Raw genomic sequence first — 23,352 nt, forward strand, 5'->3', positions numbered from 1 at the left:
TGTGTTTACCCGACTTTCAAACAAGCATGAGTTTTATTGATCTATTTATTAAAAATCTGCACTTTCTATTGAGTCACAATATTTTTCTTCAAACAATCTCTACTTTTGGTTATTGGGTTCTTATCTTCTCAATCTAGGATTTTGCTGAACCTACTTCTTTAAGTTGTTTTCTTCATAGATCCACTCTCCATCAAGTGCTAGAACAGTCTTGTGAAAACTTATGAACGTTGTGAACATCATTTGTAAAAAAGCATATTTAAAAATCACTGCCGACTTCACAGAAATCAACAATTTCAATCAAATCTGGTGACCATGGATTGTGTATGTTTTGCATTCATTCCTGAATTTTGTGCTTGATAAAATGTGTGCACATTAAACATAAAAGTAATTATCAAGAGCAATTCAAAGTTCCTAGACCATGCTTAATAGACGAGCACGTTATTACAAAGAACTAAACTAATATGAGTCTCGAAATCCCATTATATAGTTGTAACATAAGCACATACGAATATAGTATAAGAAATGTACAGCACAGTTTATGCAGTTTCGTCATGAGTATTGTATATTATCAACCATTTTGTATTCATCACTAACTACTAATCTCCTTGTATATTAATTACATCATTAAGTCTAGGCAAAAGCACACTAATAATGCAATTATTCAACGAGTTCGTGATACAGTACCGTACGGACAATGCAGTAAATTCTTTTGAATAATCCTCTACATAAACAGATCTAAAAATTTAATGTATTGGCGACACATTCTATATTACAGTGAAAAAATAAATATGAAATAAAATCTAAATTTACTCTTATTATAATTGTTGTCTTGAAACATACGATTAATTGATGGATTGTTAATTGCATAATTTTCAGCAAGAAAGCATATCGCTGGAGTTGCATGACGGGAAGCGCGTAACACTCGCCGTGGAAGTACAAGGAGGATAATCATATATAAGAGACCAGGATGAGTGAGAGAGCACAGAACCAACATGATCAGTCTGGTAGCTGCAGTGTGTCTGGCGGCGCTGGTCCGGGCAGACCATTACGACTTTGGATTCGGGCTCCACGATTTAGGAGGACATGAGCAACACCATCATGAACATGTCAAGACCATCACGCTGACCAAGAAGGTGCCGGTGCCGTACCCCGTCACAGTGGAGAAGAAGGTGCCTTACCCCGTGGAAGTGCCAGTCGACAAGCCGTACCCCGTCCATGTACCCAAACCGTACCCGGTCTATGTCGAGAAGAAAGTGCCTTACACGGTGAAAGAATACGTCCCACAGCCTTACACGGTGTACAAGAAGGAGCCGTTCACGGTCAAGGTGCCTGTCGACAAACCGTATCCTGTCCACGTCCCCAAGCCTTATCCCGTGGTGGTGGAGAAGAAAGTACCTTACACAGTGGAGAAGCACGTGCCATACCCTGTCAAAGTGCCTGTGGACAAACCTTACCCCGTCCACGTGCCTGTAGTCAAGCACGTGCCGTACACTGTAGAGAAGAAGGTGCCGTACAAGGTGGAAGTGCCTGTGGAGAAACCCGTGCCTGTGCCTGTGCCCAAGCCCTACCCTGTGTATGTGGAGAAGAAGGTGCCTTATACAGTAGAGAAGCCGGTACCTTACCATGTCAAGGTGCCTGTCCACGTTCCTGTCCATCATCACGAGCACTCTCACGACTTCGGCCATGGTGACTTCCATCAAACTGACGAGTCTGAAGGACATTATGGCCACGAAGAATATTATAGCCATTAATGTATATAATTGATAATTCTAATATTTTTTAATTCTAATTCTAAGAGTGTGTTTGTACTATACCCAGTTTTCTTTAGAAAGCTGGGTTTGAGTTGTCATTTTCTGATCCTGTATATTGTACAAATTTTTAATGAGAATTATTTTAATAAATGTCTTTACTAAGTAACATTATTTATTTATATAATCCAGTCTGCACTGTCTATTTTTATTTCTCAAGAAAAACTATTATATGTGATCATAATCAATATATTGTATTTGGTCGATATAAATATGGTAAATTTTAAGCTCTTCAAACATATTATATGAAAATTATCACACAATGAAAAATTAATAAATGGCAAACAAATCTCCTAATAATATAAAAAGACTTATTACCACTTTTTATGACACCATCAACTGACATTTTAAAGCTATAAAATCTAGCCAAGTAATTCTTTACATCATTTGTTCACTTTGTTAATTTGATCTGGAAGTAAGTTGAACAATTTTAGACCAACATCAAGCATATGTTTTTTAACGACCAGTGCCTGATGGTTTGAACACTGACCTGAATGGTTTCACACAATTTTAAAATTCCATACCCAAAATCAGTACCCTGGTCTTAACAAGTTTCCAAGTCTATGAAGTTTCATAGTCTATGAACTATGAATTTTCAAAGTTGCAATTTGGTTGAAATGAGTCAAAAACCGGTTTCCTTTTTTATGGCTATTGACATAGAAAGTGGGTGGTATTAGGTGGATGCTTAGTTTGTGGTTAAATTTTAAACTTGAGTATCTATACCTTTTGATCCTGGAGTAGAACCATAATGTGCTCTGATCCATCTATAATAGAGTTTGGGCCTCCTGTAGGAACGTCAATAGCCAATTTCAGAGGTTTAAATTACTCATTACAATGAAATCACTTTCTTTCTAGTAATCAATAATCACTGTCTTAAATACCTTCTTTTTACTATCTTAATTTTGAGTGTAAATATCTTCTTATCAGCCAATTTCCAACATTAAGGACTTAAAACATTCATAATGAGGTTTTCGTTCTGTTTGTGTAGGTTTGGTTTCTTCCTTTTCCCACTTACAAAAGGTCTTCTCCTTGGGATTTTTAGGTTTTCCAAATGAAGTACACTTAATCACTTAGTCATCTACCAATATTTGCTCACCTGAAAACTAAGATATATACAAGCAGATTAATTGTGTGACATACAATCGTAACTCATCTTCAGACAACAACTTAAGGGAGATAATACTAATTAATTGTATAAGGTATTATATTAAAGCACAAGTATAATTTATCCTTTATAAATTTCTGATGTGACTTTCGAGACAAATCAAACAAAAGGGATTTAAAATCGCAGAAAAGTAGAGACCAATACAAATTCGCCTCATCATTTCGAGGGATGCATTTTTCACCAGTGTGACAAAAAGGGTTAGCCCTAGGCGTTGTGGAATAATCAGGGCGGACGAGCGGGTCGGGGCCGGGGGCGTGTTTACATTGGCTACAAGTGGCGTATGATCGGCTGAATTATTCGGGCGCGTGTGCCCCCCTCCCCACACCGCCCGCTGGTCCCGACAATGCTCTAATTGGATCGCCCTCTCCAGTATCGCTCCTATTGTCCGCGGGGTTTTGTTTTCTGATGGCCCCACTTTATAATCCGCGATCAGACATTGTTTGACGACAATCGCTTGTAGCCCGTGCCGCTACTTCACCCGACGCGCCGCGCCGCTCCACGCCTCCGTCCTCGCACAATACTGGAGCGGGCGGGCGGGCTTCATAGCCACTAAATCACTGAGTGCTCCTAAACACTCTCGATGGAACTGAATTGTGATTGTGTTGTTGTAACTGTTTGAAAACATTGTGATGGTTGTGCACTCTCTGATGTAATTTATAGCTCTGGTTTCAAAACGTTGATTGCTTTATATCATACATGTTTAGGTGGAATTAGTTTATTAGTATTACATTTGTGGAGTTAAAAGCCGGCTGTAATAAAAAATATTGAGTTTTATCCCCTAAAATAAAAGTTAATAACTTTTACGCCTTTGTATTTTGATATTTCTAAGAAAAAAAAAAAAAAAACAAAAAATTATCCAAAGATCTAGAACATTCTGTAAAAAGTATTAAAAACTAGTTCGTAGCCACTTGAATTTAAACAACCCAACATTTTATACAACTGAATTTAAAAAATAATCTATGCATTCTAAAGATTGACATCCCTAACTGTATGAATCCAACAAGGTAGGAGTAGCTAACGCCACATCGCGTGGCGCGTAACTGGCTTAGCTCAACTTCCATTCTAAATTTCTAGTCTATTGCTCAATTCGTTCTACAATTATCCTACAGACGACTAGGCTCAGCTCTCGCTCAGTCAAATTCCATAGAAGGACATGCAATACCATCGAGTACCATGAAGTCATTCTTGAGACCCTGAGGAACTCAGACAGACAGACCATAAGAAGAACTATGCCAGCCAAGTACAAATGCACTTGCGAGATAGGCATAAAAAACAAAACAAAACCAATGTTCCAAAACAGACTGGCAGGAATTCTTTAAACTGTACACTGTTATATTTGGCGATTTACATTCTGTTGCATACAACAGTTCATTCATATATAATTCACCAATTAGTGACGCCAATATGGTGATATAACTTTCTTTGATAACTCTTTCTATGCCCTTTGACTGTTTTCCATCATCTTATGACTCTTCTTCTATTTTTTAATGTAATGTGTACAAATTTGTTTATCAAATTCACCATGCTTAATCGATATGTCGATGTTTATCTTCTCTTATAAATCAAACCATCATTTACATGTATGGTTCGGTACGGTCTGGATATAATTAATTAACTGAATTCGCTGGTTTTATGTTCATTTTTTTAAAACTTCCACGACATTTCAGCTTTCATTCCACATCCTTAACCGTAGTGGCGGATTCTATCATGACTTTCGAGAGGGTAACGTGAGTGGTTTTTTACTATTATCATTATTGTAATAAATAATTTTGCAATTTTGTGTATGCAAAAAATTAAATATTTAGAAGTACATTTTCTATACTCACAGTCAAGTCCATAAAGCTAAGTAAATTATATTTTTTCTTGTTAGAAGAAGAGAGTGATACATTTTTTTCACAAATATTTATTTTTTCAAAACCTCGAAGGGGAACACGTCTCCTGCCCTAGACCCACCACTGCTTGACCGTGAGGGATGTAAAGTGGTATATCTGCATAACAAGAACAGTTTCGTCACTGGACGATGACGGACGGTGTGCGGCACGGCGCGGCGTGGGGTCACCTCTGTCACATGCCTATCAACACTTGCGAGGGATTGACAAGGTCAGCCAATAATTTGTGATAATAAGCCTAACCCCACACACAGACCGAGACAGGTGGTCATGAGCTGGCAGTCACTTAGTTATTTTATTGCCCTTTAGTTGTCGCCTGCCACGTGCTCAAATTGTCCGAGTGGTTGCAAATGTAGGCGGGCGTCGTTGATCAGAAGTTGACGACGTTCTACTACAAAGAAATTTTTTCATTCGCCACTCTGGAAACACCAAGGCAGCAAAAGATTATTCTCCTTGCACTCCTGCACAAGGAAGTCAAATAATTGAACGGGTTTACATGGAAATCACCAGACTTGAATATGTACCTCCACCATCCATTATCATTAAATATCCCAGGAATGCAATAATGCAAGCAACCCTCTCCATTAATTATTATTATTATTTTTTTTTGCGTTGGTGTATTGGGGTGGATTCACAGATCCTCACACGTCAACCTGAGCTTATTGTGTGCCCCTTTGATGTTAGAGGGGTAAGCCTATCTTTGTGCCTTTAATTAGGCTAAGAAGCTTTTCCCCGATACTAGCATCTGGTTCGTCGCCTGGTTGTTTATCACCGAAAAGAGCCCTTCTCCTTGCTCCCAGTCTCTCACAGTCCAGTATTATGTGTTTTGCAGTCTCTTCAGACTTATTGCAGAGTCTACACTCCGAGTCCTCATTTCGTAAACCTAGAGTGTTTAGGTGTTTCCTGAAGTGGCCGTGTCCAGTGATCAAGGCAATCACTTGCTTAACCTGATCCCTGCCCAGCCCCATCAGCCATCTGGTGAAGCCGGAGCTAGAATCAGCAAGCAGTCTTTTGCCGAGTGCTTGTCCTTGGTGACTCTGCCACCGCAAGCGGTGTGTCTTCCTGGACCATTTGTTTATACTTTGGTAAGCAGCTGACTTGCTTATACCACAACTCGGTTCTGGACCGGTGTATGGCATGCTTGCTCCGCTTTTGGCAAGCCTGTCGGCGCATTCGTTGCAACCTATGCCTGTGTGGCCCGGTACCCAACCAAGACGTACAAAGTTGCGTGATCCAAGCTTGCAGAGAGTGTTGAAGCACTCCCACACAAGCTTGGATGAAATGCTGTTGGAGTCAAGAGCTTTAAGAGCTGCCTGACTGTCTGAAATTATGCAGATGTTCTTTCCTTGGTACTCTCTGGTGAGGCCTAGGTTGGCACAGGCCAGGATACCATAGATTTCGGCTTGAAATATGGAGCAGTTCCGTCCCAAACTGCCGCAAAGGGCAGTTCTAGGGGATTGACTAAACACTCCATATCCAGTTCTGCCCTTAATAAGCGAGCCATCCGTGTACCAGACAAAGCTCTTTCTTATTGTTGGGATGTTATCTTGCGATTTCCACTCATCTCTGGAGTAGAAGTCAACAGAGAATGGCTTATTGAATACGAACTCCGTTCTCATTATGTCTGAGACCATTTCGAGAATAGCGTTTGGGTTTACAGCTTCGGTGATGGTGCCATGGCCCGTTTTAGACGTGCCATTCCTCCACAAGTCAGCAACCATCAGCCGATAAGCTGACTTACGTGCTTCAGCTTTTATATAGACATCAAGAGGTAGAAGTCCTAAAGCCACCTCGAGGGTCGCTGAGGGACTGCTCCTAAATGCTCCGGTTGCAAAGAGTGTGCCAAGCCTTTGTAAGCTTTCGAGCTTGGCTTTAGCAGTTACCTGATTCACCTTTGTCCACCAGACTAATGAACCATAAGTGATTTGAGGCCTTACAACTGCTTTGTAAAGCCATAGTGCTATATGGGGTTTTATGCCCCATGAGATTCCTGCAAGTCTCCTGGACGTCATGAGCGCCCACTTTGCTTTGTGCAGGATATTGTTAAGATGATCATTCCACGTAAGCTTATGGTCTAGAGTCAGTCCTAAATATTTGACTGTCTTTGACCACTCAAGCTGTGTGGATGCGAGTTTCAGCCTAGAAAGAGACTCTAGGTTCTTTTTCCTAGTGAATGGTACAACTACTGTCTTAGAGGGATTTACTTTCAGTCCCTCTCCATGACACCAGTTGTGTACATGTTGAAGGTTGGTATTCATGATATCAACAACAACATTTGTATGTTTTCCCTGTACCATAAGGACTATGTCGTCTGTATATCCTTGGACATAGATTCCATTGTTAGTAAGGTCCTCAAGTAGACCATCTACTACTAGATTCCACAGTAGAGGTGACAGGATGCCTCCTTGAGGGCATCCCCTTGTGGGTGCGATCACAAACGATTCTTCATTGAGATCGGCCCTGATCCGTCTGGAGCACAGCATGGCCCTAAGCCACCGGCACAGAGCTGGCTCGAGGCCACGTCGCTGTGCTCCATTAATTAAGTATGCAAACACGATTTCCGTCACATTTCCTTCTAAAGCAAGAAATCTGAAATGGTTACTCACTTTAAAATGACCTGATTCAATTAATAACGAATTTCCAGTATGACATAGATTTTAGACAGAGTTATTTTAAAACTTTCGTTAATATTAGGTGTAGTCCGTGAATAGTTTAGACTATTAAGAATTGGTCGTATGATTTTATCTAAAATCAATTGTACAAAGATAGCTTATTTAATTTGCAATAAAGGAAATTCAGGAAACCGGTCTTAGTTCTTTCCTAATTTACCAATATTTGTTTTAATAATTATCGTTATAAAAATAAATTAGATGCTTATAAATGCACAAATACATATTTATTGTTTATGTTTGAAAACACGTTAACCATATTATTATTTTTTTGTGTTTTAATCAAAAGAAACCCAAATTTTGCAATTGGTAAAGATATGACTACTGTTCAAAATTGTAGTGTTTTAATCATTTGATTAGAGCATCTAAAATTAAAACAGCTGATTGTGGCTCAAAAAAGTGCTGTCACATAATCACAGTAGGTATCGTGTAGTACTTGGTTTTGTATCACAACTGTTACAAACTAATAACTCCCTTATTTTTCAACTGTTTTTATTGAACTTGGTATCGTAGAAGTTTTAATTAAATTATCTAAATAAAATGTAATAATAAAGAATTTTTAAAATTATCTGGCATTTTTAATACATTTATGCTTAAATTTTATAAGAAACCACGTTTTGAAAGTAAAGGATTTAAAACATATAAATATAATTAGCTATTTAGGTTATACAGCTATATTCCAAATTTTAACTCATTAGAACAAGCCGTTGATCTCAAATTAAAAATACTTAAGTAAAAAATCGCAATGGTGGTCATTCCGGGTTATTATTGGTTTTGTAACTAAGTTTTAATATGAAATTTTGGTTTATCTTTGGTTTAGAAATAATACCTGAAAGTATTGGTAGAAAGTTCTGAGACGTTCTGTATTGAATAACAAGATAAACAATATAATTTGTTGTTATGGTGTCGCTATGTTGAGTGGTAGGCAACGCAGAAAAATTATATCTCGCTATAAGGATTAGTTAAATTAAAGTAGTTAATAAATCACTAATTCTTAATTCACTATTGAATCACGCACCATCCACCCTTGTTAATATTGCACTTGAATGAAAAGAATTTGCGCGGGAGTGATGATTCAGGCCTAAACAATCAATATTGTTTGCCGATGTGGAACTCGGATCGTAACTGGATATATACTAGGATCGTTACAACCACAACATCTCCAGAGCTACAGACTCTCTAGAGAATCACAAAGTCCTCACTAACGAGCCGAGATTTCTTCATCAAACAATTAAACTCTCATCGCGGCTCGTTTCCTGTTTGACGGGAGAGCACCACCCCACGACATCACACGGTGTTTAACGTCGTCTGTCAAAACGGATGGCACTACTTAACAGTTGCGTGCCGGTTCGGCAGAATGTCAACTCATGACCAGTGTTAATGGTCAGGTTGTTCCGGGAACCGTTAAAAAAATGTCACTGCCCGATCATCCTTGGCCGCCTAATGCGACTTTAATGAATGACCATGAAACAATTCATTTGTTGGTTTAACCCTATGAGGGGGCGGGGCAGCCGCGGACCACACAAGCGGTCGGAGCTACTTTTTAGAGATGTTTCCTGATATTTGGAGAGGTCCACACCACCAATTTCATGGGAAAGATTGTGTAATGCACTTACACCACAGCTTCAGGGGAGAACTAACTATAGGCTCGCATTCCGGCCTAACCTCTAAATAATCTAAATGTCTGATTTGACTCTGATTTCTGATTGTCATGTGGTGCTAATCAACCGTAGGACAAATAAAATAGTTACTTTTATTTTTCAATCATTAATGTATTTGTCTAATTATTAAGGAATTCTGGTTCACTGCCCCCGGAAGAATAAATTTGCTTTTTAAATTAACCATTTCGCTCTTAAATATGGATGAGACTAACTAACTAATATAATAATTGAACTTAATATTTAATACGTATTACATTATGATGTGTGTGTGTGTATATATATATATATATATATATATATATATATATATATATATATATATAGAAAATCGAACCTATGGGTTTTAATGACTTATATTGTTCTATGTGAATGTTCTATGTGCGTAAGTCATTAAAATCGATAGATTCGATTTTCTACAGCTAATATTGTCTATTACTGCTACCGAACAATCTAAGTTTCATGTCTAAATGTTTTAAATAAAGTAAAAGAATACTAGCATGTTCAAGCCATACAAACCAAAGACCTAGAGGGCTTTAGAAACCACTGGTAACTTTCTACATTTCCTTGTTGCCTCAATATTGTAACTATGGGCACAAACGAGCTATAATTGAAATATTTTCCTATAGAGAATGATGTATTAAAACCTATCAAACATACTAGATTTTAATTGAACGTGACGCAATCATGTTTTAAATATTCTTGAACAAATATTGTATTCTTTTTATTAAGTTGCAGGAGTTGTAATCATATTACACAAACTCGAGTACATAGCATTAACGTATAAATTTTATAGTATACCATTTTAAAGAGTCTACATAATCCTACCTACATGACCTCTAAATTTGATTTAATCTTACAATTGTGTTCAAAAACCGTTATTAAATATCACGTAAAACATAATGTAGGGACGCATTTCGTATGCAGTTCGTCACTACATTATTTCATACGAAATGATTATTGTAAGCTTAGGAAATTAATTACGACCTTTATACTATCTATAAGTAGTAAGATAGTAATTACTACACTACTCCAAATTTATGAAAAAATAAAGTAACACTTCTTAGCGTCAATTCAGAGATTTAATTGAGATAAGTCAAAATTATTAATAAGGTTATTGAAATAATTAATTAAAGTCATAAAAGCTTTCAAGTCCAATTTTATCAAAATTGGTCCAAGTGTAAGTTTTGAGGAGTAAAAATAATAGGGAAGGTGTAAAGAAACGGGGTTGGTTACATCCGGGGTGCGTTACAGTTTAAGGGGAAGCTGTTGCTCTCCAGGGGTGTTTTCTTCACACCACCCTGTCATTAATGTAATTGTGGGTGAAATGAAGCTAAGCGGACCCACCAAGACGTGCCCTGGATCGATAAGAGGTGCCATTTAACTCGTCATTCCAAGAGTCAGACTATTGCTACCACAAACACACTCCTAGCAGCTTCAGATATTGTCTGGTGTTGCAATCGTAAAATCAAAGTCACTTTGAGTACTGTATAAAACGTTATTCCTAAATTGTTAAATTCTTTTTCGGAATTTGAAACTATCACGTTACGTGTGTATTCTTTAAAGTAATGATAATTGTTATGGGTTGGGTTTCTGATTACTGTGTTTGTGTTGTGTAGCTTCATGTGAAATAGTTAAATCGCAGGACGAGACAGAGCGTTACGAAGAGTTATCGCACAATCAGACACACAAACGGACAAAGTCCCCGTTGACTTTGGGACTTCAAAGTTGGTACGGTTCTTCCTTCCATAAAGAGGAAAATATGTACTAATTTTCATGTCTCCTGGAACTCCCTAAAAAGATTTAGCAGTTATTGCACAAACAGACACACAAACGGACAAAGTGCCCTTTGACTTTGGGACTTCAAAGTTGATACGGTTCTTCCTTCGATCGAGAGTAAAATATGTACTAATTTTCATGTCTCCTGTAACTTTCTAAAAAGATTTAACAGTTATTGCACAAACAGACGGTTTGACAATTTTTGACTTTGACATAAAAAAAAATAAAATTCTTCCTTGGGCCAAGAGGAACGTACATAACAACTTTCATGTCTCCAGGAGATTTATATTATGAGTTATCGTACATACAGTCAAGGTTGGTAAGCTACATAGGCTACATGTGGTTTTGATGAAATCACTCTTGCAGAATGATGCAAGGTTGATAATTCTATTTATAGACCACAACATAGATTAGACGCGACGTATATAGATTATCGGGAAAATTATGGGCATTTATTTTACACGAACGCAAACAACTCGAAGACATGAAACTACACAATTTGTGTTGAGCTCAACGGTGAAAAAATTAATTTTTATTTAACTATACACTCACTAACAATTATTAATTTTGTTAACGATATAATTAGGTAGTAATCTTCTATTAATTATTGTTTAACAGAATAATTTTAATTTAGACATGATATTTTATTTTCATTGATTTATACTAGACTGAATTCTTTTAAATTATTGTTTAAACTTACTTAAAACTTTTGCTTTTTTAGCGTAATTAAGAATGCAAAGATTAGTAGTGTCGCATGGGTTGGCGACACTATAAATTACACCAACTTATATTGTGTAGCGTGGTTGTGTACTGAAGAAATAAAAAATCGAGAGAGAGAGAGAGAGAGATATGCTAAAATGTACATAGTTCAAAGTAACGTATGTACAGTACCAGTGGATACAAGGTTTATTTTATAAGAAATATCCCAGCGAGCACAATGTACTCATTGTCTAGGAGCTGTGAACCAATTTCCGTTTTATATGCACAAACCCTAGTTTTTTGAATTTTTGAATTGATAAACGATCAAATCGATCGTCAACTAAGCTAGGTTTAGTGGACGTCAAAATGCAAGGGTGGCGAACGAGCTGAAAGCATGAAACGAAACTTTTTCTCAGACACGTAAACAATAACTATATATAACCATCAGACAACTATATAAAGAGATTGAAAATCATCACTTGAGGCCAGTATATCATTAGCTAATGATGATTAGCATGTATTTTAAGCGGCTGTTGTGTGTGTGTTGGGAAAGGCAAAATAACAAGTAAGTAGGCAGAAGACACATTTCAAACTCTTTTGAGACCATTTCATTTCGAACTCCATACAAATTAGCTTGGTTAACGATGGATTTCTTTCTTAGGAGCAATTGATCTATTTCAAGAAAAGCCATGTAGTGTGTTTATACCATGCAGATTTTTTTGGTTACTGGACTATCACTGACACTAAAAACGGAAATCCAAACTCTTAAATGCGAATAATTAATAATATAACCAGTACATTTGATATTTCCAAGATTTTCTCAATTTCCATAGCCAACCATTACGTCCCTTGATACACATATACCGAAACATTTTTCATGTCCTTTTAAACAAAATGCTTTAAACCGATCATCACTTTCTCAGATAGAGCACTCCTTACCGCAGCCAACTCCGTTCATGTTACCCAGGCACTGCATTATCGAGGCAGGTTATCATCAATTACTGTAAAGACAATTCAAAAGTTATTGGTCGCATTAAAGTTCCATTCATAGGCAAGAAATAAAAGAGTCGGTTGGCAATGGAAGTAAAGCGGGCTTTATTAGAGACCGGCGCGCCATTAGGCGGGAAAGTGATCCCGGTAGCTGCGCCTGCGCAACAATGGGTCTTCAACCTATCGTAGATTACCCTACTGGAATGGTAATAAACCCATCCGAGTGATAGGTTTATAGGTTTACGATGGGTTTATAATTGAGCTGTGAGACCCTGGGAACTCGTTTGGGTTTAGTGATATTTTAGAGCAGTTTTACGGAAAACTATGGAACGAGGTAATGCTATGATAGTTTGATGGAAGATTGTTGAAGTACAAAATGCAAGAGTATATGAGAGGTGTAACTAGGGTTATTAGATGATAAGTTAAGCTCTCTTCTGGTTTATGTGGCGCTCTCGCTAAAGATACCTGCTGTCCCATGTGTTCAACTTAATTATAAAATGGGATAAATTAAAACTACTATTTCTAATCTCCGAAAATTTTACTTACTAATAAAAATATGTTTATTTATAAAATGCATATTGTTCAAAAATATATTCATACTTTGCATTTTATAAGTATAAAAAGTTTACTTTCCTAAAGAATCAAATATTATATCACACTCCGTATAATTAATTGTATTATACATTCAAGACAATAATAGTAAACCACCCTATAAATTGTTGATTTCAGCACAATAACTAAAAATTGATTAATAAAATATTATAAAAATATTGTATAATATGTACAGTGTGCATACTGATGTGTAAGTATTTAATTTGGTGTACCATGCTCCTAAATCTAATCACTAGCCAGAAAAATTAAAATAAGTAAAATGTCCAAATAGAATTCTGGCAAGCATTCGAAAATTTATCGAGAAATTAAATTCTGGCTCTTCACAACTTTCTGAGTTGAGAATAGTTCACACAGCCAAAGCTCACATATCATTTCAACACGCCTTAAAAATTATCCAACGTGGAATGGTGATTAGAATAAGGTTAGAAAACCTTTTATTCTGCAGAATACAAATTTTATTCCTATAAAGAATTTCAGAGCAACATTTTGATTCCTTTGTTGGTAAAAAATTGTTGTATTGTTTTGTGCAATGTTGCTCAAGCTAATTAATTTTCATCCCAAATTCAGATTATCTACCTATTGTTTAATTTATTACTGGGTATAATAAAAATTCAAAAAATTAATGCAAATCGTAACTGACTTATCCTTATAATCATACAGGATATAATACCCAGAATACAAAGTAGAATGATATTCCCCACTCCCAGTTAGTATACAGTCTTATTTTCTCTTGCTTGCAATATACTAAGGCAGAGAAATAATAATAAATATATTGCGTGGTTCAAGTGATTGCTTTGTCTTATATTAAGAAAGGGATAAACTTAAAAAATTCCTAACAATCTATGAATCTTTCTTCTGAAGATTGATTTTACAGTTTTATAAGTTCTACATAAAAAAGCAGGTGGTCTGTTCACTTTTATATTTTTATATTATTGAAAGCAATGCATTATATCAACTTACTACCCTTCTTTGTTTGAATGATAAAATAAATTATATAAAACGTCTAGTTAAACTATGAGTGCCTGAAATACAAGCTTTGAGGTACAAACATCAAATGTTTGTTATATAATTTTAGTAGGTAAGTCTTTCGTTTATTTACACAAGTTTACATTCACACACAAATTAATGTTTACAACAGTTTTTATTATTCGTGTGTATTTAGGTAGTAAGCCGATCCTAGAACAATGTTATCAGAAACAACCGTTTAATGTTTGCACGTGAATGCATATACTCGTATTTTTATGTGTTTGTGTAACAATTATATTAATTTGACATATATTTGAAGCAGATCTTGTATTGACGAAATAATAGCGTCCAAATAGCGAATTGTAGCCTGAAGATCTCCTGAGGGACGAAACAGATCGCTGCGAAATGCAAAACAGTGGATTCATAATTTATTTCTGTATTTGTCCAATTGAGGATCAAAAATGATCTCTATAACTTATGGACTATTTGAGGTTGGATGAAATATTTAAAGAAAAAGTCATAAGAACAGCGCCTCGATATTGCAAAGTCATCTCCAACCTGGAATTGATTGAACCAAAAGGAGATAAGGTTGTCAAGTTTTAAGTCATAGCTATTTGAAAAAGCAGTTTCTTCTCCGACCGGATATAAATATTTTTTTTACGGAGTCATGATTTGGCGTGAAATAGAGGGCTGCGTCTGTGACAGTGGTAGGGGATGATGGGGCTGGGGTCCGGGGTGGATGGGTTCTGGAAGACAGATATCCGACACTAATGGTTGACGCAATGGTAGATTGCCACATTAATGATTCTGGTCGGCAATTAATGATACGAATGATTTACGTCTAGAAGGAAAATCGCAAGAGGTTTTTTACTACAAGTATGAATATTACACATTTTTCATGCTATTTGAATAGAAGTAATCTCTTGTTCAGGCAGTACGTTAAATTTTGTGTCACAATGTCTGTTATTTGAAATACGATACATATTTATTTTATAGTTTGAAAGTGTAAGTATGTTAATAAATAACACACTTATCTATCCAATAATCAAAGAATACTTCCATTACTTACAAAATAAAAATACCATATCTTAAAAAATTATACAATTAAAGTATGAATTGATGTTAGAATAGTGTTATTGCTCTATTTATTCATATAATTGTGTTAGGGATCACATATCAAATCGTTCTAATTTTTAATAAATCTATGGGGTGACAAACACTCATTCAAAATTCGAAGGCAAAAAGTTTCATTTAAGGAACCATTCATAAGTAAGTTTTATAAAAATATTTAATTAGTATATTAGACGAATAGATGCAAAATTATAAAATTTCACCTTTATCCGGACTCCAAAATCTCCCCAAGCAACGAGTAGCGATCTCTATTGGGGACAGTTCCTGTTGCTGCACCCCATCCTAGCTGTAGAAGTGGCCAAGGCATCACTGGGAACTCTATCTGGATAACAAGACGTGTCCACGTTTTCCTCAATCAGAGACTAGAAGAGATCCCTAACACGGCGTGGCTTATTTCAGTAAAATTCGGCCAGAAACTTCAGAATATTAGTAGTAACTGTTTTGAAATTCTGGGTGTATAAAGAACAGTGTTGGGCCGGAAGCTAAAACTACAATTTTACAATAGGATTCATATTTTAATATTTGAGTTTGTACGAATACATCTGAAGTATTAAATGAAATCCGTGGCACTTACTTAAGTAGTATTTTATCATTTAGACATTTTTATTACCAATTTCTGTTTCCAAAAGACTCTACTAGTTACGTAAAGATCACGGTCTAATCTAACATTTGAAAAATCGTATAAATAAAATATTATCAAAATCGGAAGTGATGAGTTACTGAGTAGTATTTGTTTACAAATTTATCCAAAAGTTTGCATTAATGGACATAATATCTTTTAATTTCAAATTGATTAAAAAAAAGACTTGCTCCTCCGAGCATCGAACTCAGATCTATCACTCATCTGGCTTGAGAGTCCCAGTAAACAAAATATTCCTTATATATTATATATGAATATTTTCATACTTTGATATAACGCGTATACAGATATATATATATATATATATATATATATATAATTTTTAATAAACATTGAATCACAAAAAAATTTGCTCTGCGGGGACCCGGATCTCTTACTTATCGGGTGAATGTGTTACCATTACACCACTGAGCCCTTGCTTTTTACGATTCAGTTATTTTGTATTTGGCCGTATCTGCCACATATGCGTTTAAATAACCAAACTAACATATAATCGGAAGACCAAATACCTGTCAAACGACTTTTGTTTGCAATTAAATTCGGCTATTGCCACTTATACAAATTTAATTTATATGTGTGTGTGTGTGTGTGTGTGTGTGTGTGTGTGTGTGTGTGTGTGTGTGTGTGTGTGTGTGTGTGTGTGTGTGTGTGTGTGTGTGTGTGTGTGTGTGTGTGTGTGTGTGTGTGTGTGTGTGTGTGTGTGTGTGTGTGTGTGTGTAAATATATTCATACTTTGCATTTTATAACTATAAAAATTTTACTTTCCAAAAGAATAAAATATTATATCATGCTCCGTACAACTGTATTGTACATTCAAGACGGTAATAGTAAACCACCCTAAACATTTTTCATTTCTATGAAATCACTAAAAATTGATTGATAAAATATTGTATAATATGTACAGCGTGCATACTGATGTGTAAGTATTTTATTTGGTGTAAACATACTCCTACATTTCATCACTGGCCAGTAAAAATTTAAAAAGTAAAATGTTTGAAATAGCCCTCTGGCAAGCATTCGAAAATTTATCGAGAAAATAAAATCTGGCTTTTCATAACTTTCCGAGTGTGAGAATAGTTCACACAGCCAAGCTCACATATCATTTCAACATACCTCAACAATTCTTCAACTGGAAAGGAAAATGGTGAATGGTGAATGGTGGATTGGTGCTTAAAATAAGGTTTTTAGCCTTTTATTCTGCAAAATACGAATTTTATTCTTCTAAAAGATTTCAGAGCAATATTTTTATTCCTTTGTTGGTACAAAATATTGTTTGGTGCAATGTTGCTCAAGCTAAGCTCATCCCAAAGTGATTAGAATAAGGGTTTTAGCCTTTTATTCTGAAGGATAAGAATTTTATTCTTCTAAAAGATTTCAGAGCAATATTTAGATTCCTTTGTTGGTACAAAATATAGTATATATATATATATATATATATATATATATATATATATATATATATTTATAGCATGATATGCCAGTTAGTGAAATAATCTCGGCATTCCACATGTATAACTCTGCAATCAAGTTACATCATTAATTACTCGTGCAGCGCAATAAACCGGGGGAGCATGTGAGTATATAATCCACTAGCAGCCTTTTACACCGCACAATCACTCTTACTACAGCAACTATGAGGAGTCTCCTGCTGATGTTGACATTGGTAATCTCGATCCTTGCTGACGAGAGGATAGCAGGTAAGAAAAACGACAAGAGAGGCATTCATGACTTCGGTCAACACGACTTCAGTGGAGGACACTTTGGAGGTCATGAATTTGTGGGAGATATCAAAGATTACGGCCATCATCGTCACCACGAAGTAAAGACCATCACTATCCAGAAGGAGGTGAAGGTGCCGTACCCTGTCCACGTGGAGAAGAAAGTGCTATACCCTGTCAAGGTTCACGTCGAGCGGCCGGTCCCCGTCCACGTGCCGAAGCCTTACCCAGTGCACGTGACGAAGACAGTGCCCTACCCGGTGAAGAAGTACATTCCTGCACCTTATCCGGTAGAGAAGAAGATACCATACCCTGTGAAGGTCCATGTGCCCAGGCCAGTTCCATACCACGTACCCAAACCTTACCCTGTCTATGTCGAGAAGAAGGTCCCATATCCTGTAGAGAAGCACATCCCTTACCCAGTCAAGGTGCATGTCCCTCGACCTGTCCCCTATCACGTACCTGTGGTGAAGCACGTGCCTTACCCTGTGGAGAAGAAAGTCCCCTACCCTGTGAAGGTACCAGTTGAGAAGCCAGTGCCATACAAAGTGGAGAAGCCTTACCCAGTTGTAGTGGAGAAGAAGGTTCCATACCCAGTGGAGAAGGAGGTGCCATACCCTGTGAAGGTGCCAGTGCACATTCCAGTTCCTGTCCACGAAGACAAACATGAGAGCTACAGTCATCACTACGGAGGAGAAGAAGAAAGCCACAGTGGACTCGGGGACTTCAACAGCTCTGGTCATGAGTAGGCCTACTGAGTAAGAGTTTGTAATTTTAAAAAGGAATAAATTGTTTTGTACATAATTTTGGAAAGTCAAAACTGAGTAAAGACTTTTATTTGTTATTATTTGACCGTAATAAAGATAATTGTTTGATAAACTACGTTGTTGATGCATTTCCCATATCCTGTACAGGTTCCAGTTAATGTCCATGGTTACGAACTTGAAGAAACTAGAGCACATCAATTTGATGTAGACGAGTTAAGGTAATACAGTAATTAATATTTATTAGTAATATTCATAACATTCGCTCTCCCTTTCCATAAAATTTCAAATTACCCCTCGTTGCGTATTCAAATAATATCGTTTTTAGACTAGAAGGCTGCGATATACTTTTCTTCAAACTTAAATATTCAATTATTTCGAATTGGAACCAAATGCGGGATAATGGTTGCAAATACATTTAAAAAAATTAAATCATAATTACAAGAGGAACAGCTGTGATTTATTTTTCAAATATTAACCATTTATACCAAACAGGAAAAGATTCTTCAGAATTCTTTAAATCTTCATCAGATTCTCTTGTCTCAGTACTGATCATTTATTCCTTAAAGGAATAGGTTCTTCAGAAATCCTTGAATCTTCATTAGTTTCTCTTTTCTCCATACTAGTGTTGAGAGAGAAACAAGCCGGGGGGGGGGGAGTGTTGAGGGTGTCCTCCCCCCGGTGTCTATGCCGCCCCGACCATCGCGACATAGTGTAGCGGTCATCCACTTCATCACCGCTCCCATGGTTGTTACACCAATACTCCACCCCACATCGCCTTACTAGTAGACGCAATTGGCGATTGGTTCCAGGTGGTTTTGGAAATAGTGCCTGGCCAAAGATACTCTTGTAAACCTTGAGGAGTGCTTTTAGGAGTCGAGTTCAATAAGATGAAGAATTCGATGAGTCGCAGAAACTTTCCCCTGAGGAAGCTTGAAGATCGACCTTAGGCTCTGTACGCCTGACCTGCTGGAGCGGAAGCTCGAAGATTAGATTAGAAAGGGTTCGGTGTTTCTTCTAGATCGTACAAACAGAGGTGTGGTACTCCTTGAAGATTGTCCTTAACTTTCCTCCGAGTTAAGACCTTGTAGACTTCTTTGCTGAGGTTGGGTCCTCTTCCAAAAGATGGAACTCTGGTAGACTCCCTTTGCTTCCTGCGGTTCCTACTGAGGTGGATTTATCAGCGAAGACCTCCTAGTATTCCTAAATCAACCTTTCAAATAGGTCGTTGGTAGCCGGAGACTGCGTTAACTCTTCTTCTTGGTTAAAGGCTATCAACTGGGAAGACGAACAACTCTTTGGTTAGCCTCCGAGATTCTCTGTAACTTTTCTTTAGAAGAAAACCTTGAAATGAAACCGAACTGAGCTTTGTTTGCTGGAAAAGAGCTTTGAAAAACACGTCCGACTAGCTCAAAATCTTAAAGTAAAGACACTTTGAATCCATGGAAATAGTCAACAATTAAGAAAATTTCGGATTTTTACTGTTTCCATGTAAGCAAATTGAAGAGCGATCCGCAAGTTGCACAAAACCTATTGACATAACCTTTTGAATAGTTTAACTGCCCTTAACTATCCAGTCTAAGATCTCACTAATTATACTTATTAGGATATATAGAAGGAGAATATTTTCCCAAATTGCTTTAAAATTGTTTCTTAGGGGAGCACTGCACGAAACAATTTTTTTTTACATTTTCTTTGTTTGCTTGCACCTTGTAGTCTGAAATCTCCTCTTTAAAATGATATATAACACATGGGCATTATATTTTAACAAATGCAAATTATTTTGAATACCATGGAATGTGTTTTCAAGATGTTATGCCTAAAAGTCGGTCCCCCGGTCGAAGTGTTAGAATGTGTTGGTTTCTTTCTAGTAGAAAGTCATCTGTTATAGTGATATTGTGGTTGAATATGTTTTTTTCATTTCTCTTTGTCAATACCTTTACTGCAACTATCAGCTGAGGTTTCTGCTTCTTTCTACATTCTTGTGGTTGTCTTTATGGTTATGTTTACTATAGTTTTAGTGTTATCAAGAAGTCTATATTGGTTTGTAATTTATTACAACATTTCATATAATTAATATATGTTTGTCGAGTAAAATACCTCGAAGTGTTTCTAAAGTATTCAAGAAACGAAGGTTTCACGGTAATCAAAGTACAAATTCAGCTAGGAAAGATCAAACTCCAGAGCAAGCTTCTAATTTGACTAGGCCTAGGCCTACTTCTTCATCTTTAAAAAAGCTTAGTGAAGGTTTAGATTACTATCAAAAGAAAGTAACAGATAATTTTGACTATACAATTGTTGATTTGTCAAAACTAGAGGAATCTATAAGCAAGATTGCTACATGCAAAGATTGTAAATCCTCTATGACTTTATCAAAGAACAGAATTTCTGGTTTGGCCTGTGAAATTGTAATCAAGTGTAACGATTGTGAGGAACATTCAACCAAGTTTCAAGATTGTGAAGTGTTGTGTTCAATAAAGCAGGTAAATACCATAAGATATATGATCTGAACGTAAGATTGGTTTTAGGCCTACGCAAGATTGGTAAAGGTCACATTGCAGCTGAAAAACTGTGTAGTGTTATGAACTTGGACACTCCCTATGCTAGGTTTCATTTATATGAGGAGCTTTTAAATACTCATGCTGCTAAGATTTGTAAATTTTCTATGTCAAAAGCAGTTCTAGAGACTATTGATCTCAATGAGAAATCTACTGACATGGCAGTAGCTGTTGATGGTTCGTGGCAGCGTAGAGGCCACAAATCCCTAAACGGTGACGACATCTCTGATCACAGGCAAAGTGGTAGATGTAGAGATTTTGTCCAAGCATTGCTTGTGCAAGGGGAGACTAGAAGATAGGCATGATGTTGAGTGTTCAGGCAACTTTAGGGGTTCAAGTGGTGCCATGGAAGTTACTGGTGCTGTAAACATTTTCAAGCGATTCCAGGATTTGTACACTGTACGCTACACCGAATATTTAGGCGATGGAGATACAAAGGCTCATGCTGCAGTGCCTGAAAGTAAGCCGTATGGTGATATTAAAGTAGAAAAGATTTGAGTGTATTGGACATGTGCAGAAGAGAATGGGGACCAGACTTCGTTATTTGAAATCGACAAATAAGAAACTTCCTGATGGTACATCGCTTGGTGGCAGAGAAGGTTGACCGATGCAGGCATCCTCCAGATTCAAAAGTATTATGGTTTAGCTACTAGGCGAAACTATGAAAATGTTAAAGATATGAAAAAAGCAATCTGGGCTGAATTTTTTCACATATCATCATCTAATGACAATCCTCAGCATGGGCTATGTCCGGACAGCGTTGACACTTGGTGCAAGTATCGGAAAGCTATAAGAGAAAATGAAACATATTATCACACAAAACAATTCCACTTGTCAGCTTGTATAATGGCTTTCATAAAACCAATTTTCAGAGATTTGTCTGATACCAGATTGCTGCAAAAATGTTTGGGAGGCAAAACACAGAACAGTAATGATTCGCTCAATAATGTCATTTGGAGTTTTGTTCCTAAAGGAATATTTGTTAGGCTAAAAACTCTTAGCTTAGGTGTATTTGGCAGTGTCTTGTTTTAATGATGGTGCAATGATTCTTTGCAAATTATTGGAGGAATGTGGGATTCAAACCTGGAAAAAACTTAATATATGGCTGTCAAAGAAGAGTCGACTAACGAAGAATCAAAGCAGCAGAGAAGGCCGAAGATGAGCTCGAAAAAAAGATAAGACAGCATAAAAACTTGCTAAAAAGAAGACTCGAAGACAAATTTGAGGGAGAAGAGCCATCATATGGATCAGGATTATATTGAAGTTCAATGTCTTAGGTAGGCTGTTTTGTTATACGCTTATAGTGCCTTTCTTCTTTCACATTTTCCGAAAACTTGAAACTTGTATTTTTCGAATGTCATGTTCCTTTTCTCAGAACTCCTTTGAGATATCATCCTCAAATTTTTACTGCTAGTGTATTACATCTATCTTCTCACGTGGAACCACTAAAATATTGATAAATATTAAATTAAATATACAAATAAAATTAAAAAGTTAATTTTAGAATACTTTTTTGTAGATAATGTTTATAAAATTCAGAAAAATATTAAAAATTGTACAAATGTTAAAAGGTTTGGTTCAGTATGAAGCAGAAAGGTTGTACTTTCAGATAAAACAAACAGTAGCAAGGTATCTTATGTAGGTCCTAAGAAAAAGGAATATATGTTAACATGGAAAAAGATAGGGCGCAGTGTTCCCCTTAATTAGCAATTCATTAATTTCAAATTAAAGGGGACTTACAACAGCAATTCTTGTACTTGTTAGATACACAATAACTTTCGTTTTCTTAAAAAAGGTTTTCTTCTTTCAAATAAAATAAATTAAATTTTAGTTAACTTCTTGTTTCAAAAATAAAATGAACTAAAATAACTTAACTTTGAACATAAATAACTTTTTATGAAACTTAAATAAAATAAAGTTTATATTTTAACTCATTAATAAAATGTATTTTTCTCTATTATAAACGAAATTAAATAAATCTGAACTCTTTCTGAAAAAGTCACACATAAATGTCACAACCAGTCACATTACATCTGTGGGTACAGATCCAAAGTTCAAACTGTAATTTAACTATGTTTCACTGTTACTTTTTGTTGAAAGCTTGCTCTATTCTTTCAAACTATAAATATTAAGAAATTAAAAATGGCAATTATGACGTAAACATATAATATTGTTTTGTCAAATTATATATGTTTACAAAGAACAGCTGATTAAATGTTAACAGGCTCTTTCACTTAATATCATATGTTTGCTGCTATGCATTCCTTATGGATATTTCCTCAACTTTTACGGGCCAGTAGGGCGGA

The 23,352-nt window shown here is 36.3% G+C and overlaps 1 protein-coding gene across 1 annotated transcript; it reads left to right on the forward strand.

Annotated features, from left to right (window-relative positions):
- Window positions 1-992: 992 nt before the first annotated feature.
- On the forward strand, window positions 993-18,473 carry LOC124363536 (proline-rich protein 4-like). Its single transcript, XM_046818786.1, has 3 exons — window positions 993-1,463; window positions 1,608-1,649; window positions 17,859-18,473. Exons 1-3 carry the CDS (start codon window positions 993-995, stop codon window positions 18,471-18,473), a joined length of 1,128 nt encoding a protein of 375 aa, XP_046674742.1.
- The last annotated feature ends 4,879 nt before the right edge of the window (window positions 18,474-23,352 follow it).

This window comes from Homalodisca vitripennis, chromosome 5 (assembly GCF_021130785.1).
Source record: "Homalodisca vitripennis isolate AUS2020 chromosome 5, UT_GWSS_2.1, whole genome shotgun sequence".
Taxonomy (NCBI): domain Eukaryota; kingdom Metazoa; phylum Arthropoda; class Insecta; order Hemiptera; family Cicadellidae; genus Homalodisca; species Homalodisca vitripennis.

What these genes read in the sequence shown, in the direction of transcription:
- LOC124363536 (XM_046818786.1), top strand. Translation starts at nt 993, where the DNA reads ATGATCAGTCTGGTAGCTGCAGTGTGTCTGGCGGCGCTGGTCCGGGCA. An exon ending in ACAAACCTTACCCCGTCCAC is followed by an intron (nt 1,464 to 1,607) that starts GTGCCTGTAGTC and finishes TATACAGTAGAG; the next exon opens with AAGCCGGTACCTTACCATGT. An exon ending in AGGTGCCTGTCCACGTTCCT is followed by an intron (nt 1,650 to 17,858) that starts GTCCATCATCAC and finishes AAGGAGGTGAAG; the next exon opens with GTGCCGTACCCTGTCCACGT.